Source organism: Ictalurus punctatus, chromosome 2 (assembly GCF_001660625.3).
Source record: "Ictalurus punctatus breed USDA103 chromosome 2, Coco_2.0, whole genome shotgun sequence".
NCBI lineage: Eukaryota > Metazoa > Chordata > Actinopteri > Siluriformes > Ictaluridae > Ictalurus > Ictalurus punctatus.
The window spans coordinates 33,993,483-34,010,756 of record NC_030417.2 but is presented as its reverse complement, the minus strand read 5'-3'; the positions used below and the strand labels follow the sequence as shown (position 1 = coordinate 34,010,756).

Below are 17,274 nucleotides of genomic sequence, written 5' to 3'. Positions count from 1 at the left end.
CTGATCCAGTTCCCTAGAATTCGCTTTCTGAGTGGTGATTGGTCAACGGTGGGTCACTTTTACCCCACGTGAATGGTGAAATTATTTAAGGCGACGCGGTAAACAAACGTCAACAGCAAATATTTTGGTTGCGTAGCTGCTGGGGCACCTGTGTTAACATTTTGTTGTGCATTAGCCGTTATTGGGTTCTTTTAAATTTTATTTTCAGTCCAGACTCAGCGTATTGGAGAGGTCTGAAGGCGGACAGTGAAGAAGAGAAGAGAAGAGAAGAGAAGAGAGGAGAAGAAAGTGCAGTAGTAGTGGCGCACGTTTGTTTACTTGTTTTTGGGAAAAACCGAGTGACGTTCGGATTTTCATAACAGCGTCAACTTCTGATGTCTTTCACCTGACTGGGGTTTTTTAATTAAATTTTTATATGTAATTATACGAATTATACCTCAACCATCGCAAATTATTCCTATTTAGGTGAGTCTGTTTTGATGTTTAGCTAGCTAGCTGTCGTTAGCTGCCTCGTGGACGGTTTGTTTGTTTGGTTGGTTGGTTGGTTGGTTATAGCTTATTTCAAGATGCGAGCGTTTGCAATGCACAACTATTCAGATATGTATTAATGTGCGATATAAATGTCCGTCATGCTAGTCGGTGGTAGTAGTAGAAGCTGTTGTTGGTCTTGTTGTTGTTGTTGTTGTTGTTGTTGTTGTTGTATCCTGTTTGCATTGCAGTCTGTCTTATGTGTTTTTGAGGCCCGCGACGTTGCGCAGTTTTGCAGCATGTTCTATTTAATAAAAAAATGTACTATTAATACAAAATTCTCTTTATTTCTGCATGGCACTGACATCCTATATTGCTTAGCACAGCTACAGTGAAGGAAGGCTACACCAGGCCAAGTAGGTCAGGCGGATATAGGGTTTGTGTGTCCTGTTGGATTATTAAACCCGGAAGTAGCTCGAATTATTTCGACACGCTGCTGATAACATACACAAAGCAGGTTTCAGTGGTTACACATTTAACGTCTTCTAAACTATAAATCAGTTCATTTTTCACTTGTTTTTTTGTACCGTTCTACAGACTCAATTTTTCTCAACATTAATCTGCCCAGCTATTTACATGTCAGACTCCTCTTTGTTTAAATGTATACAATAATATTCGGTGTATTCATTAGAGCCATTAAAAACATTCGGTCCAAGCTGCTATTATTTACAGGCTGCATGGTTTTTTTTTGTTTGTTTGTTTGTTTGTTTTTTTAAATTTAGGTTCAGTTTATTTAGTTCAAGAGACCAGTCAAGCAGGTTAACTATGAAGATCTGAAAGGAGCAAACCAACTGAGCATTTGTGACCGTGGAATCTGGCGTTGTGGAAGACTGTAGGGCTGGGCGATATATCTGTTATAATATGGATATTGTGATAAATGATTATATGCAAGACACTTTTCTGAGATAGCGTTGGTATGATTGTTTTCAGTAATCACACATTAAATGGTACTGAATGGATGCTATTGATTTGACGTAATTTATTATTTTTTAAAAAGACAACTTGCTTTTCTTTAACGCCTGCAAAGATTATCGTCAAAGTCAGTTTAAGGTTTTTTAAGGCCGGACTCACTTTTTTTTTTTTCTTTTCTTCTTTCCCACCACAAATGCAACACAACAGTCGCACCTTCTCAAATTCTTCATTGCAGCTGGAAATCCTATTCTACAAATCACAAATGAAGAAAAACTAATTTTGTTACACTTTGCTGCAGTGAATATGGTGCAAAACACATTCACACACCTGTATCAAAAAATGTGAAGTCGTGGACAAATTTTGCACATTTGCGAATCAGAGAAATTATTTGTGAGAAAATATTCTACAGGTGTGCAACTCTCCATTGCATGAATTCACATACGGACTTGTCGATGTGCATAGTTTGGCCATGACTTCACGTTTTTTCCCATTCGGGGGTGTGAATACATTTTGCACCATATTCACCATAGCTTTAAAAAAATTTAAAAAATTAAAAAAAAAAGTGAATGTTTGATTTTTTTGGGGGGTTCCCATGTGTGATTTCATAGAGTAGGAATTGTGCACCTGCAGTGAAGAATCTGAGAAGGTTTAACTGTTTGGGGGAGAGGAGAAAAAAAAAACCTTCAAGTTTGTAACTCGAAACATTTTTCTGTGTGACTTCAAATTTACTGAGACAATTTTCTACAACTACAAATTCCAGGTCACAGGTGCTCGATTGCTCCAGTAATACTTTCATAGTTAATTCCTATAAGAAGTCAGTACTGTGTTGTCCACCACTGTGACCATGGTTTGAGAACCTTTGCATTTCATGTAAATGTTGCTGTGCCAGTCTGGATGGGTCTCCCGTCCTTCTGGAATTTGATCTGTTGACTGTTTTTCTGTTCTTTTTCTTTCTTTCCCTTTTCTCTTCAGCCATGGTGAAAGAGACTAAAGCCAAAACTTTCCAGGCGTACCTCGATTCCTGTCACCGCCGTTACAGCTGTGTCCACTGCCGTGCTCACCTAGCCAACCACGATGAGCTCATCTCAAAGGTGAGCTGATGTAAAGATTTAAAGGTTGTGATTATCATCATATAGAAATTCATCTCATTTGTGAGCACAAGTCTGAGAAACCTTTTCATTTTCAGTCTTTCCAAGGCAGCCAGGGGCGTGCCTATCTGTTCAACTCAGTGTGAGTATCTGGACCCGTTCTTAAAGTAGTGAATCTAGTATTGGCATGTATCTTTTTGTCATTGTTTTGGTGCTTGATGATTTCAGGGTGAACGTGGGCTGTGGACCGGCTGAGGAGAGGCTGCTGCTGACTGGACTTCATGCTGTGGCTGATATTTACTGCGAGAATTGTCACACCACTTTGGGCTGGAAATATGTAAGCACATCCTTACACACTCTACCGCAAGCTTTCTGGCTTTCTTGTCGTTCTTCGCAGCCATTGTGCAGTTAAATTCTGTATTTTATAATACTGAAGCTGCCCACATGTGCAAGAAGCAACCTATGATTAGAGCAGTCGGCATCAAATCTCATTTCAAGCGGCGTAAGCCCTACATGGAACGCTGGTTTGGACTAGCAACCAACTTCCTGTTTACACTTGTATGCGCATGCCCAGTGTGCATGAATGGTCATGTGACATGCATTTTCGGTTGTGAAGTGTGAACTCGGATCGTTTCTGAAACACAGCAGAAATGCCAGTGTGGACGAGGATTGTTTTCATTTTAGAACGCAGTTTTAAAACAAAAATGCACTAGTGTAAACAGGGCCTCAGTTTGACAGCACCACGTCAGTTGTGCTCTCATCGGTGGATGTTGGTGGACATCCAGTTCTCAGCTGGTTCGCAACACTTCCAGTCTGTTTGAATTTGTTAACTTTTGTTAGAACTACAATGTTTTGTGTGTGTGATGTGCTTGCCATGTTTCCTGTTAAAGTCCATCCCAACCTTACGACAGCTTCCTGATCCAGCTTAAAGTCTATCTGGAGAAAAAAAAAAAAAAAAAGTATAATATAACCTAAGTATGAAACATTGGGAGTCATTTTGCTTAAAAGTGTTAATTTCCCCTATGTATGGAGACTTTTGAGACACCCTGTGGTTCTGGATGTAAGGCAAATTGCAGGTTTATATAAATGCACATGAAATATGGTGGACACACCACAAAATATAAAAGTAATACAAATGTAACTCTTATTTAACAAAGAAACAGTTTCCAGTGTCTACTCTTTGTAATAGTACGTTTTACACCACAGGAGAGTCTTCAGGGCTTTGCATTTATTTATTTATTTATTTATTTATTTATTTATTTATTTATTGTCCTATTAAATTAGAGCTGGTGAAAGGATTGTTTATTGCCACACTGGTGAATGTAACTATAAATAGTTCAATCATTAATACATTCAAACTAGTATTCATTAGGAAGTAGTTGTACAAGGATTTAAACACTTTGGGATGTGCTGCTATTGGGGAAACGTTTTTGGGATGTTGTTGGTTTTTCTTATTACAGCATGCCCCAAGCATCTTATTCCTTACATATCTGATTTTGGCAGTCACCAGTGTTCCTCTAAACAACATACTGCAATATCTTTATTGGATTTCAGGAAAGCTTAATAAACTTTAGCCCACAAATCGAGTTATTCTACATCTGTGCAGTGCATGAAGGAAAAGAGGGGGTGTGTGTTTGGATATAAATGGAGACCGATCAAAGAAATACAGTATTGCATGCAATGTGCAAGAATTCCAACTCCCAAATATTTACCATTAAAGCAAATTGTTTGCAGCCATTAACCTAACGTTAGTTGTGTCATCCGAATGATGATGGATTTAGATGTCTTGTAACATGAGAAAACGTGTTAATGTACGTATTGTAAATTTTACTAGAAATATAGATAATATGAAAGGCTAAATATCAAATCTTGTGAAATTTAGAAAGTAATATTGCATGGTCCGGCTATCAGTTGGATAAAATACCACCTACAAGCTGCTTGGTTTTAGGAAGTAGCAACACTTCCACCTTGCTACAGGAACAAGCATTTAAATATTTAAATTATACAGCATTACTAAAATAATTCAGATGATTGACAGATTTTCTTCCAGTTATCCGTTTGTCTACACGTAAAAACTTATTGTCTTGATCTGACATTCAGTATGTTTACATGGACAACAGTATTCCAATATTAACCCGATTATGACAATATTCAGATTAAGAAATTACCATGTAAACAGTGATTATTGATGACCTTAATCCAACTAAAGTCATACTCGAAGTAAATTTTTTGCATTACAGACATATACACACCTTAATCCCTTAATCACACTAACATTGTGTGGGAGTTTTCACCGCATTTTGTGACAGGACACGATCACACATGGCAGTGCTCAACTGTTTGACGGCAAACAAGAGAACACTGCTGTGTCTGAAACCGTGTACTTACCTGCTATATAGTAGGCGAGATGCATGTATTTCAGATATTATATAGTAGGTAAGTACACGGTTTAGGACGCAGCCCACGGCTTCAAGCCGTCATCTATTAGCACGTATAGCATGACAAATGATTAACTGCACTTGAAGCGTTCGTAAAAAGAGAACAAAATTCTGGAGGGAATGTTGGGCGGCATGGCGTGGGTACATAATGACGTCTGCTGTTAATCGATCTATATTCTATAACATGTAAAACAGGAGCATGAAAGGAATATTCTAAAAGCGACTCATGTAAACACCTTTATCACAATATTGTCTCATTCAGAATAAGGTCAATAATTAGGTTATTTCTGTCCATGTAAACGTAGTCATTGTGTGAGCTGCTCTCTCTGCTTTTAACCATGTGAAGAGCTTTACCTCAGACTTGATTCTTTCTGTCTCTCCACAGGAGCAGGCGTTTGAGTTGAGTCAGAAGTATAAGGAGGGAAAGTACATTATTGAACTTTCCCACATGATTAAGGACAACGGCTGGGACTGAATCTCGGTGCCTACCATAAGCATGATGCGCTTTTTTTTTTTTTTTTTTTTTATATACACGTTTTTGCATTACTATTGAGCACTTTTTTTCATCCTTGATAACCCAGTTCATCAGTTTTACATTTAAATATGGTTGAAAATCAGTAAAATCATGCGTTACGCTCTTGTGTATCTGAGAGTTGTACAAAAAAAAAAAAAGTAGGAGCTTAAATTAATCTCCAAAACTTTGCTGGACATTTAAATAAACAGCTTTTCAGACCCAGTCCATTAAGTGTAGGCTGGGCAAACTTTACCTTTATTGAAAGATCCAGTGACTTTTTTTTTTGTTTTGTTTTGTTTTCCATTTTTAGGTTCAGGTTTAAAAGCACGAGGTAGCAAATGATTGTTTTGGAGAAATGTTTTACTCTGCATAATTGTGTGGTATCTACCACTTGAGGTATCATTTTTATTTCAGTGTGAAATGCATTGAGAGACTGAAGGCGATGTGCAATATGTTTGTGTGCGTGCATGTGTGCATGTGTTTGAGCTAGTGAAAATGTTTCAAATGTTGTCGTTTTTCTTTTAAATGTTTCAAGGTATAAAGGAATCCTAGGAATGTTAATGGCTTGTATCATGAAGACCAGATGGTGTACATTATTTCCTGAGACAGATCAGTTACAGCTTAATTTAGAACGTAATTGTGACTTTTTGCTTAAGGAACTATAAATAAAGGCAGTCATTTGATCATGTTAGAATCTTAAAAAGTTAGTCAGTGTACAAATGTCTGTAAATGCAAAATCATTTAGGTTTGTTTTATCAATTCGTGTGTTATTAAATTGTGATGAATGAATGTTTACTTTAGTGTATGTAAATACAGAATATATAAATAAAAAGGATTGTTACTTACATGTAGTGTTAATGTGTTATGAAACTTTATTTATTTTTAAAAGTTGTGTGTGTATATATAATTTGGGTGGCAGTGGTTGTCCATGTGCGTTTCCCCATGGGTTCTCCGGTTTCTTCCCACGTACATGCTCGTACATGGATTGGCCAAGTTAAATCACCCGACTGTGTGTACTTGTGTGAATGCGGTACACTGAAATGGACTTGTGACTCAGGGTATATTCCTGTGTTATGCCCAGTGTTCCTGGGATAGGCTCTGGACCCACCATGACCTTGACCAGGATAAAATGGTTACTGAAAGTGAATGAGTACAAGAAATTTGGCAGTTGTTTTTATCCAAATCAACTTGTGCTTGAAGCCAGCCTGTGTCGCAACCTGTGTTTTTGCCAAATTTTCTCAGTTTAACAACCACATAAATGTGTTTAAATCCACACATTTGGTGCATGCACAAGTTTTTGATTCCATAAGCATTACTTGTTAAATGCGTCTTAATGTTTGCTATAAATGAGTCACATTATGGATCGACTCAAGCCTTTTTTCCAGGCTGTTAGGTGATGGGACACGTTACACTAGTCCACTATCAAGATGGCCTAACAAATAAAATCAGTTTAGTGACCAATAATGCAACAACCTTAATGGTGTTCATAAATTGCAATTTGTCTGAATTATACACTATATGGCCAAAAGTAAGTGGACACCTGACCATGACACCCGTATGTGCTTGTTGAACAAGCTATTCCAAATGCATGGAATTAATATTAATTTAATTTTCCCCCTTTGCTGTTATAATAACCTTCATTCTTCTGGGAAAGATTTCCATTAGATTTTGAAGCAGGGTTGTGGGGATTTGTGTTCATTCAGCCACAAGAGCATTAGTGAGGTCTGACACTGATGATGTGTGAGGAGGCCTGAGGCATAGCTGGTGTTCCAGTTCATCCCAGAGTATTCAGTGGGGTTGAGGTCAGGGCTCTGTGAAGGCCATTCGAGTTCTTCAACTCCAAGCTTTACAAGCCATGTCTTCATGGATCTTGCTTTGTGCACACTGGCATTGCCATGCTGGAACAGGTTTGGGCCTCTTAGTTCCAGTGAAGGGAAATTGTAATGCTACAGCATACAGACATTCTACACCAGCGTTGTCCAATCTTATCTAGCAAGGGGTGGTGTTAGTGCAGGTTTTCATTCCAACCAACTCAAGCAGAAGCCACACCTGAGTCTATTGAAAGCCAAGATCAACCGATTAAATAGGTGGAATCAGGTGTGTCTCCTGCTTGGTTGGAATGAAAACCTGCACCCACACCAGCCCTTTGTGGATAAGATTGGACACCCCTGCTCTATACAGTCACATTTGTCCATCTTTGTGGCAACAGTTTTGGGGGAAGGCCCATGTACAGTGCATCCGGAAAGTATTCACAGCATTTCACTTTTCCCACATTTTGTTATGTTACAGCCTTATTCCAAAATTTATTAAATTCATCATTTTCCTCAAAATTCTACAAACAATACCCCATAATGACGATGTGAAAGAAATTTGTTTGAAATCTTTGCAAATTTATTAAAAATAAAAATAAAAAGCACACGTACATAAGTATTCACAGCCTTTGCCATGAAATTCAAAATTGTGCTCAATTGAGTGCATCCTGTTTCCACTGATCATCCTTGAGATGTTTCTACAACTTGATTGGAGTCCACCTGTGGTAAATTCAGTTGATTGGACATGATTTGGAAAGGCACACACCTGTCTATATAAGGTCCCACAGTTAACAATGCATGTCAGAGCACAAACCAAGCCATGAAGTCCAAGGAATTGTCTAGAGACCTCTGAGACAGGATTGTATCAAGGCACAGATCTGGGGAAGGGTACAGAAACATTTCTGCAGCATTGAAGGTCCCAATGAGCACAGTGGCATCCATCATCCGTAAATGGAAGAAGTCTGGAACCAGCAGGACTCTTCCTAGAGCTGGCTGCCCGGCCAAACTGAGCGATTGCGGGAGAAGGGCCTTAGTCGGGGAGGTGACCAAAAACCCGATGGTCACTCTGACAGAGCTCCAGTGTGTCTCTGTGGAGAGAGGAGAACCTTCCAGAAGAACAACCATCTCTGCAGAACTCCATCAAACAGGCCTGAATGGTAGAGTGGCCAGATGGAAGCCACTCCTCAGTAAAAGGCACATGACAGCCCGTCTGGAGTTTGCCAAAAGGCACCTGAAGGACTCTCAGACCATGATGAAACAAAGATTGAACTCTTTGGCCTGAATGGCAAGCATCATGTCTGGAGGAAACCAGGCACCACTCAGCACCTGGCCAATACCATCCCTATGGTGAAGCATGGTGGTGGCAGCATCATGCTGTGGGGATGTTTTTCAGCAGCAGGAACTGGGAGATTAGTCAGGATCTCAGACTGGGGTGAAGGTTCATCTTCCAACAGGACAACGACCCTAAGCACACAGTCAAGATAACAAAGGAGTGGCTACAGGACAACTCTGTGAATATCTTTGAGTGGCCTAGTCAGAGCCCAGACTTGAACCCGATTGAACATCTCTGGAGAGATCTGAAAATGGCTGTGCACCCACGCTCCCCATCCAACCTGATGGAGCTTGAGAGGTCCTGCAAAGAAGAATGGGAGAAACTGCCCAAAAATAGGTGTGCCAAACTTGTAGCATCATTCTCAAAAAGACTTGAGGCTGTAATTAGTGCCAAAGGTGCTTCAACAAAGTATTGAGCAAAGGCTGTGAATACTTATGTAAATGTGCTTTTTTTTTTTTTTTTTTTTTTTTTTTTTTTAATAAATTTGCAAAGATTTCAAACAAACTTTTTTCATGTTGTCATTATGGGGTATTGTTTGTAGAATTTTGAGGAAAATAATGAATTTAATCCATTTTGGAATAAGGCTGTGACATAAAATGTGGGAAAAGTGAATATACTATATATACTAATATAGTTTGTGAAATTATTTACAATGAAAACAGTACTTATCATGATTGCAATAAGTATTCACCACGTTGCTGGGAAACCCCTAATTTAGATATTTTGGAAGGAGACATGGCTTCACAATCAGTTTGTATCTTGATAAGGAAGAATTGCTGTACATATCATTACCACATGCCTGTAGCCAGTAACCGTGTTTACAGCCCTGAGTTTATTGCTCTATTTTGCCCCCTAGTGGAATAATAGAGACTAGCTCTTTTATTGACCCTTTAATTCCGTTACGGTCCAAATAAACCCCAAAACGTTTTTAATACTAAAACACAGGTTCTAAATTAAATTTGTGTTTTTATCGGGACCTGTGCAGTATGTCCGACACCCCATCTTTAACAGAAACAGACAAACGGTAGCTTTTATTATCCCCAAGCCCCAGGTGGTTACCGTATAACCCTGTATATACGCGCATATGAGAATTTACCGTAATTACAGGACCTGCCGCAAACCAAATCTGAACACAACTACAAATCCCAGACGACTTTACGACCGTCGGTTGACGTGGCCGGCGTTGTTCAGCATACCGGGCCGATTTAAATTCAGTTAAGCCCTTAACTGCTCCTCCGGTTTGCTGGTTTAAAAAAAACAAACAACAAAAAACAAAAGAACAACTGGTTCTTGTCCGTTTTTCTTCTTGACGTTTTACCGTCTATCTTTTTGTAGCTGCGTCAGAAAATGTCGGGGAAAATGAAGAGCAGGAACGCGGCGAACGCCGACTCGGTGTCGGGCAGCGTGCCGTGTGATGAGCGCATCCTGAAGGACTGCCATCAACTCTACACCGACACAGACAGCGGTAATGATAATAATTTTAATAATAAATCACGACTGCAGGCTGTTATAACTTCAGTCTTCTGTTTGATTTGCACTTTTATCTTCAATGCGGCGACTCTAAGCTAATAGCAGTTAGCCGGCTCGCGCTGTGAGAACTTCTGTTGCTAAGGCGAGTTTGAACTCATTGAAATTTATCGGATTTAATTCTGAATTTTCTTTTTTTATTCGTTATGTTAACGTGTATTAATGTTGTCTGTAGTACTCGTTGATTTTTTTTTTGTTTCTCTTAAACTCTCTGCTAGTCTGTTAGAGAGTCAAAGGACGCAAAACAAACAAACACAAAACCTTTTGGTAGCACTACTGTATTTTAAAGCTTTCATCTTGACTACTTGTCTAGCTTTGACTTTTTAAATAATAGAAACACTATCCGACTTGCAGTTTTATTAATACCTTGGGACACCTAAGATAGAAATGAATGACCTTGGGACACCTAAGATAGAAATTGAAACACAGAAGAAATTCATCATGATTTTAACTACCTTTCCCAGGGTGTTTTTTTTTTTTTTTTTTTTTTTTTTTTTTTTTAAACAGTTCATTCTGAAATAGTTTCATTTGCATTAGATAGACATTTACCCCTATTCATATTTAATCTTAATACCCTCCCAAACCCCTCTGAACATCCAGAACAAGTGTGGGTCTGACACAAGAGCATCGCTACTTAGTCATGGAAAGTCAAGTGGGTTTTTTATTTTGTCATTCCTCTTCATAACTTGTATACGTCAGAACAAAACGTTGTTTCTTCTGGACCACGGTGCAACCCGGAGCCGTAACAAGACTACATAAAGTGCAAATACACAACAGTGGAGGTGTGCAGTGGTACTGAGTCATACTAGGTTACGTGTTTGACTAGCCCAGGTGAGCATTGGTGTTGAGTAATCTGACTGCCTCAGGGAAGGAACACCTGTAAAACTAAACACCCAAAATGTCTTCATTCATTCATGTCATCCATTCATCCAGCTGTCCTTCAATACTTACTTCCATCCTTGCTACCTTTTTGTCAGTGCTTTTGTATGTTTGCTTGACTGTCCTTCCTGTGGAAGTCTGTCCATACATACATAAGTGTTTTATCCTGATCAGGGTTGTGGGAGTACACCCTGACTGGGACCACACACACACATACACGCACACACACACACACACACACACACACACACACACACACTTCATGGGGTAATTTAGTGTAGCTAACCCACCTACTGGTATGTTTTTGAGAGGTGGGAGGAAGCCTGAGAAACTGGAGGAAAGCCACTTGGACAATTACAGTCAGTAATTCAAGCTCAGGATCCATTGTGAGTCAAATAATATTTTTGTCTTAAGGTGCGTCTCAATCAGCTTCCTTGCGCCCTAGTTTGTGAATCAGTGTATTTGGTGTACACGAGTTGGGGCGCTGGTAAGGACCATGGCGCTCACTACGCATTGGGACACTGACGACTCTGGCAACACGACAACATACTCGTATTGTAAAACGTCACCGCAGGCATTTATCAACAACAAGCAGGACCGATATTTTTCTGAAACACACATACACACATATATATATATATATATATATATATATATATATATATATATATATATATATATATATATATATATATATATTTTATTTATTTATTTATTTATTTAATAAATAATGCATCCATCCATCTTCTACAGCTTACTCCTTCTTCAGGGTCATGGGGGAACCTGGAGCCAATCCCAGGGAGCATCGGGAACAAGGCGGGGTGCCAGTCCATCAAAGGGCACAATCACATACACACCCATTCATACACTACGGACACTTTAGACACGCCAGTCAGCCTACCATGCATGTCTTTGGACTGGCGGAGGAAACCGGAGTGCCCGGAGATAATGCATACATCTCTCATAGAAATTTGTTAGCTTAATCATGTGTGTTTCTGTCATGGTACTTCAGGCAGGATTGTAGTGGATTTTAAAAATGTAGTGATTTAAAAAGCATTTGAGAGCTACAATAACGAGCTACTTACATCTGTAGATGAAGTTCCTTGAGAGTTCGTCTGCCGTTTGTTTCGAGCTCAGAGGCTTCAGAAAATATGATGTCATTTCCAGTAAGGGAACATGGTGAGCATTGATGCTCCCTGGTTTTTGCAGTGAATTGAGGGATATTTGTTTTGGGAGTGAAGGTTCCAGTGCACTGGAAGGATTTTGGGATCGACTCCCTGATCAGCGACCTGACTAGTGAACTACAGAGCTGATTGATCCGTACCCTTAATATTGACCTGAGGGTGTGCAAACTTATGCATGTGACTTGGCATCATTTATAGCATTGAACCATACAGCCTGCTGGGCTTTCCTTAGCAAATAAAATGTAGTCTTAAGAGCAGCTGTGGTTTGATAAAGAGATAACTTTGATGAAATCTTATTTTCTGCGTTTGTAGGATTAATAGCAATAGCTCAGTCTGTTGGCGTGACTTTGCTGCCTCCCAGGAAGAAGATCACTGTGGTGCTGATGGGAAACCACTCGGCTGGAAAAAGCTCCTTCATTAACTGGTATATATGCGCATTCTTACATGTTTTAATGACTCGTGCAGTTTAGGAGGTCTTTTCAAACATTTCTTCTCAAACATTTTGTTTAAGGTACATAGAGGAGCACATCCAAAGGACAGGAGTTGCGATTGAGACACAGGGCTTCACTTTTGTTACTAGCGGGCGTAAGAGGGAGTCGCTCACGGTAAATAAACAATTGTAGCATGAAATCATGAAATTCTTGTGAAGTTTTTCCGAGTACCTGGAATGAATGGTCTCTGTTTTGTTTCTGGTTTGACCTTTCACCTCTTCTACTTTAGGGAAATGCAACTCTCCACCTGTACCCTCACTTTAAAGCACTTCAGGAGTTTAAAGGTGAGTAACCAAAAGCAGTTGTTTTAATAAACATCTTGTGCTTGCCATGCATGTTTTCTGACTCTCTTCTCTCGGTGTTTTTAAGGCGTGTCTGAATACGTTGGCACCGAGATCTGCACTTCTCGGCAGAAGCGTTTCAGTTTGGTGACTTTTGTGGACACTCCTGGACTGGTGGACGGGGATATGAAGTATCCCTTTGACGTGGACCAGGCAATCCTTTGGCTAGGTAGGATTTATTTGATGTCTGCGTATTAGACTCTTGTCTCAGACGTGCCAGCATCTATGGTTCACATTTACAATTTTGAGTCTGTACAGCGACGATGCAGGAGACACCTGAAAACTATTTTAACGCTTTTCTGCTTTCTTCACTACACCAGCAAACTGTGCATGAAATTCACATGGCGCTAAAATCAGTTCACTGAAAGGATGTGAAAGTTGTGCACTTGCTTCTCGTCATGATTACATCCACTTCCCTGACTTTATAAAAGTGAACTTCACTCATGAGTTGTGAACCAATAGAAAACAAAAAGGGTGGGGCTGTATCGACATAGAGATGAGTTTTTGTAGCGAAATGATCCTATTATTCCTCTCTGCCTGCCACGGTTTACTTCTTAGCAGTGTTGGGACTGTCTAATCGTCTTCTATGACTTCTTAATCCAAATGTTAGCTACATGTATTACAGTGAAGTTTCCCCTCTTCAGGTGATGTGTGTGACTTGATCCTGGTCTTCTTCGACCCGATGGGACAGGCTCTGTGCAAACGCACACTCAACATCGTGGAGCAACTCAATGAAAGGCAAGGAGATCGGCTCCGCTTTTACCTCAGCAAAGCTGATGAGGCTGGATCAGAGTCAGACAGACAGGTGTGAGGGTGGTGGCGTTGGTGCTAGTCCTTGTTTTTCTTGAATCATTTGCGACTCCGCACTTTGTCAGACCTAATGGCAGGCTGTGATTTGCTTTGTAACAGAGAGTGATGATGCAGATTGTGCAGGAGTTGTGTAAACGTCCAGGACTCAACAAGTGTGGCTTTGACATGCCTACCATCTATATCCCCAATCCCAACAAGGTACCATTAACACGCACTCTTATTCTTACTCAAAACAGACCTTGAAGAAACTAGCATGTAAACAGCGATTATTGATGACCTTAATCCGACTAAAGTCATATTCGGAGTAAACACAAATCGAATTGAGACGTGTGGAGTATTCCTGTTTTAGTCGCATTATCGAAGTGTATTACAGACATGTACACACCTTAATCACATTATTAACACCGTGTGAGTTTTCACCGCATATTGCTACAGAACAGGTACACACACACGGAAGCGCTCAACTGTTTTACGGCAAACGAGCACGGCTGCGTCCCAAACCATGTCCTTACCTGCTATATAGTAGGTAAATACACGTTTTCGGACGCAGCCCACGGCTTCAAGGAGTCGTCTGTTTGAACGTATAGCATGACAAATAATTAACTGCATAATAATAAAAAAAACTTTGTTTTTGCTCGATTTTGTCCACAGCCCAGTCGATGTGTGAATCAGATCGAGGAGGTGTGTCGCACCATAGAGAAGACCATAAACCAGACGGTGCAGAACACCCTCAACACGTTGGAGAAGGACTGCGAGATCATCTGCACGGCTGTTACTGATACGCTCAACAACGACCGGTACTAAAATAAACAGTTGGTCGTTCTGTGGATGTAATGTGAACCCACACCCAAATGATAAAGATGTAACATGGTTTGGTTTGTTTTTTTTGGTTAAAACCCACAGGCAGTGCAGTGTGGAGAACAGGCGTGCCCGCTGTAAGAGTTGTTTTTTGGGTTTGCTGGGCTTCAGCGTACCCTTACTGCTGCTCTTCGCTCTGGTGCTTGGCAGTCTGTCCAGAGAAGTGCTGGAGTTAGCATTGGGTTCTGAAGGCACTGATACACTCTCACTCTATCTGGTGAGTATGTACATAAGCACATGTTTTGTTTTTTTTTTTCCATCTGAAGAGAAACAGTGAAGTGTTTGTGTGTATAGCTCCTCTTTATTTACTGGTTTGTTTGTTTTTTTGCCCCCCCCCTTCAGGCTCCGGTAGTGAAGGCGTTTGATTCACTGTCTGTGGAAACCCAGTTGTATGTTTGTGGTGGCCTTGTGCTGCTCTCCTTCATCCTCCTTATCCTCGCCCGCTTCTCTTCTCGGTTAGTACGTCCGTGTGCCTTAAGGCTGTCTCAACAGATTTCACGATTTGAGTGCTATTTGAAGAGCCCATGTTCTTCTTTTAGTCCCTGACAAGAGTTAAGGCAAAAAAGCAGCTTGTTATTAATAAACAGCAAAAAAGTGACATCTTCCATGCTTAAGACTTTCCCGTGCCAGAAAACTTGTGTATATAGAGGTTATTGCTTTACCTCTAAGTGCTGACACTGGCGACTCCTTCCAAAAATGTTTCATGCCTCGTGTCCACACTCATGGACAGTCAATTTAAGGCTCTTTTTTTAAAAAAAAAAAAAAAAAAACATATTTTTTTTACAGATGATTTACATCTTTATATTTAAATCACTTGATCATTACTGTAAAATTAACACAAACATCTTTAGCCCTCTTTGTACAGTTTTTTTCCCCTTTTTTTTCTATTTATTTATTTATTTATTTATTTATTTAGTGCCTCTGACATCATCTCGCTTATCTGTTTCTTTCTGCCTACAGCACGAGGCCGACTCTGTCCGGAAAACAAAAGAGGCAGTTGCAGGAAAAACTGGAGTATGTGCAGGAGGTGGTGAAAACAAAAAAGGTAGTTTGAGAAGGTTTTTAAAAATGTATTTTGTTTTTTTGTTTTTTAAAATGACAATATACGAAGGGGGATAACTATGCAGTATATTAAAGACTCTGTGTGTGACTCCACAGAAGAAGCTGTATGAGGAGTACCTCCGGCAGAGTGTTGGTGATCAGGATATGAACTAAGGTTTTATGTTGAAGATCTACTGGAGTGATGAATGGAAACAGCAGTGAACAAATAGTAATAATGAAATCAATAACCACAAAACATTCCTGTACTGTAGAAGAGCAGTGATAGTGTAGACTCAAGCTTTTCAGGATCACCCTCCAGAAGCTACGCACCAGCATTTTTCAACTCTGATGGGGAGGGGTGTAAATTTATCAAATGTTTATCAATGGTTTTCAAGGATGCTGTTGTAGCACGCACTTGGATCATGTCCAAACCAAGACATGCACTGTTCAGTATTTTTTTTTTTTTTTAACCATCTTATTAACAAGTTACCTGCCACATATTCTCCACAACAACCTTACAGCTTAGCATGATCCGTTTTTGAAGCAAATGCCTTGCACTGCCTTTGTCGTGCATTCGTTGTGCTTTTTTTTTTGAATTCTCGTTTCAAGTTTAAAACGTATACCTCACTGTGTGATTTGAACACCATGAAAAGAAACAATCATTTATCGTTTACAATACAACTTCCAAATGAAACTTGGACGAAAGCTGTGTCAGGACAGGAATTTTACTAAACAAGAATACAGTGCTTGTGTGCCTTTTGTCATTTTTTAACTGTTTTCTTATTGTAGCACTCATAATAAAGTAAAATGTACAATCTGATCAAGTGTACTGGCTCTTTAGTGCGTTCCTTGAACTCATGGCTTGCATTAAAGGTGAAATATCTCGGGCTTCTTCATAATTTCTTATGGGGCTGTTGGTAGAATCCTAAATTGCTCCATGTACATACAGTAGTGCATAAAGTCACAGTAGGGTCCGACTGACTCAAGTTTTTTGCCTTATTGGAAATGTCCTGCCTTAATATTTCCTGTCAGATTTTCGCTTCTGTGCTCTTCCTGAACTTGTAGCCACTTTTCTAAGTTGTATTCTCTATTTATAAGAATGTTTGTTTGCATTATCCTGGTAACTGAACTCCTCTTCAATAAGCAGCAGTTAAGCAGATCCTCCCTGTCATGCTGTGTCTTACACACCTGAGATTCAAATACATCTCTCTATTCATTCAATAAACAGTACAGAGGTTTATGTGGAAACATTTGGTTTTTTTTTTTTTAAACTGAGATAGTAATGACATTTCGTACATTTACAAACAAAGGGGAAAGACAGACAGACAGAGAGAGGGGCACCTAAAATGCAGTGACCCCTAATCATATTGTTACAAAGCCCTGCGATACAAAGATTCGATCAAGGAAAACAGTCCTCTCTCTCAGCTGGTCTGAAGCTTTAGTCCTGAAGGATCACCAACACCTACTAACCCCCAAGAAGCTGATGCTTTAGACAAGAACAACAATGTCAAACATCACA

The 17,274-nt window shown here is 39.7% G+C and overlaps 2 protein-coding genes across 3 annotated transcripts; both read left to right on the top strand.

Moving 5' to 3' along the window:
• The first annotated feature begins 85 nt into the window (after positions 1-85).
• On the top strand, positions 86-6,325 carry ypel3 (yippee-like 3). 2 transcript variants are annotated; one of them, XM_017458211.3, is made up of 5 exons: positions 86-465; positions 2,413-2,531; positions 2,627-2,670; positions 2,757-2,865; positions 5,352-6,325. In XM_017458211.3, exons 2-5 carry the CDS (start codon positions 2,415-2,417, stop codon positions 5,439-5,441), a joined length of 360 nt encoding a protein of 119 aa, XP_017313700.1. In that variant the 5' UTR covers positions 86-465; positions 2,413-2,414; the 3' UTR covers positions 5,442-6,325. The 2 variants fall into 2 exon arrangements, with proteins under 2 accessions (XP_017313700.1, XP_017313709.1); XM_017458220.3 differs by lacking the exon at positions 86-465 and having other exon boundaries at positions 474-2,531.
• A 3,448-nt stretch (positions 6,326-9,773) lies between these two features.
• Positions 9,774-16,575, top strand: si:ch211-11k18.4 (uncharacterized). Its single transcript, XM_017460768.3, has 12 exons — positions 9,774-10,089; positions 12,527-12,638; positions 12,726-12,819; positions 12,935-12,989; positions 13,075-13,215; positions 13,691-13,851; positions 13,956-14,054; positions 14,508-14,653; positions 14,760-14,931; positions 15,057-15,169; positions 15,675-15,759; positions 15,873-16,575. The coding sequence occupies exons 1-12, from the start codon at positions 9,972-9,974 to the stop codon at positions 15,927-15,929; spliced, it is 1,353 nt and encodes a 450-aa protein (XP_017316257.1). The 5' UTR covers positions 9,774-9,971; the 3' UTR covers positions 15,930-16,575.
• Positions 16,576-17,274: the final 699 nt, after the last annotated feature.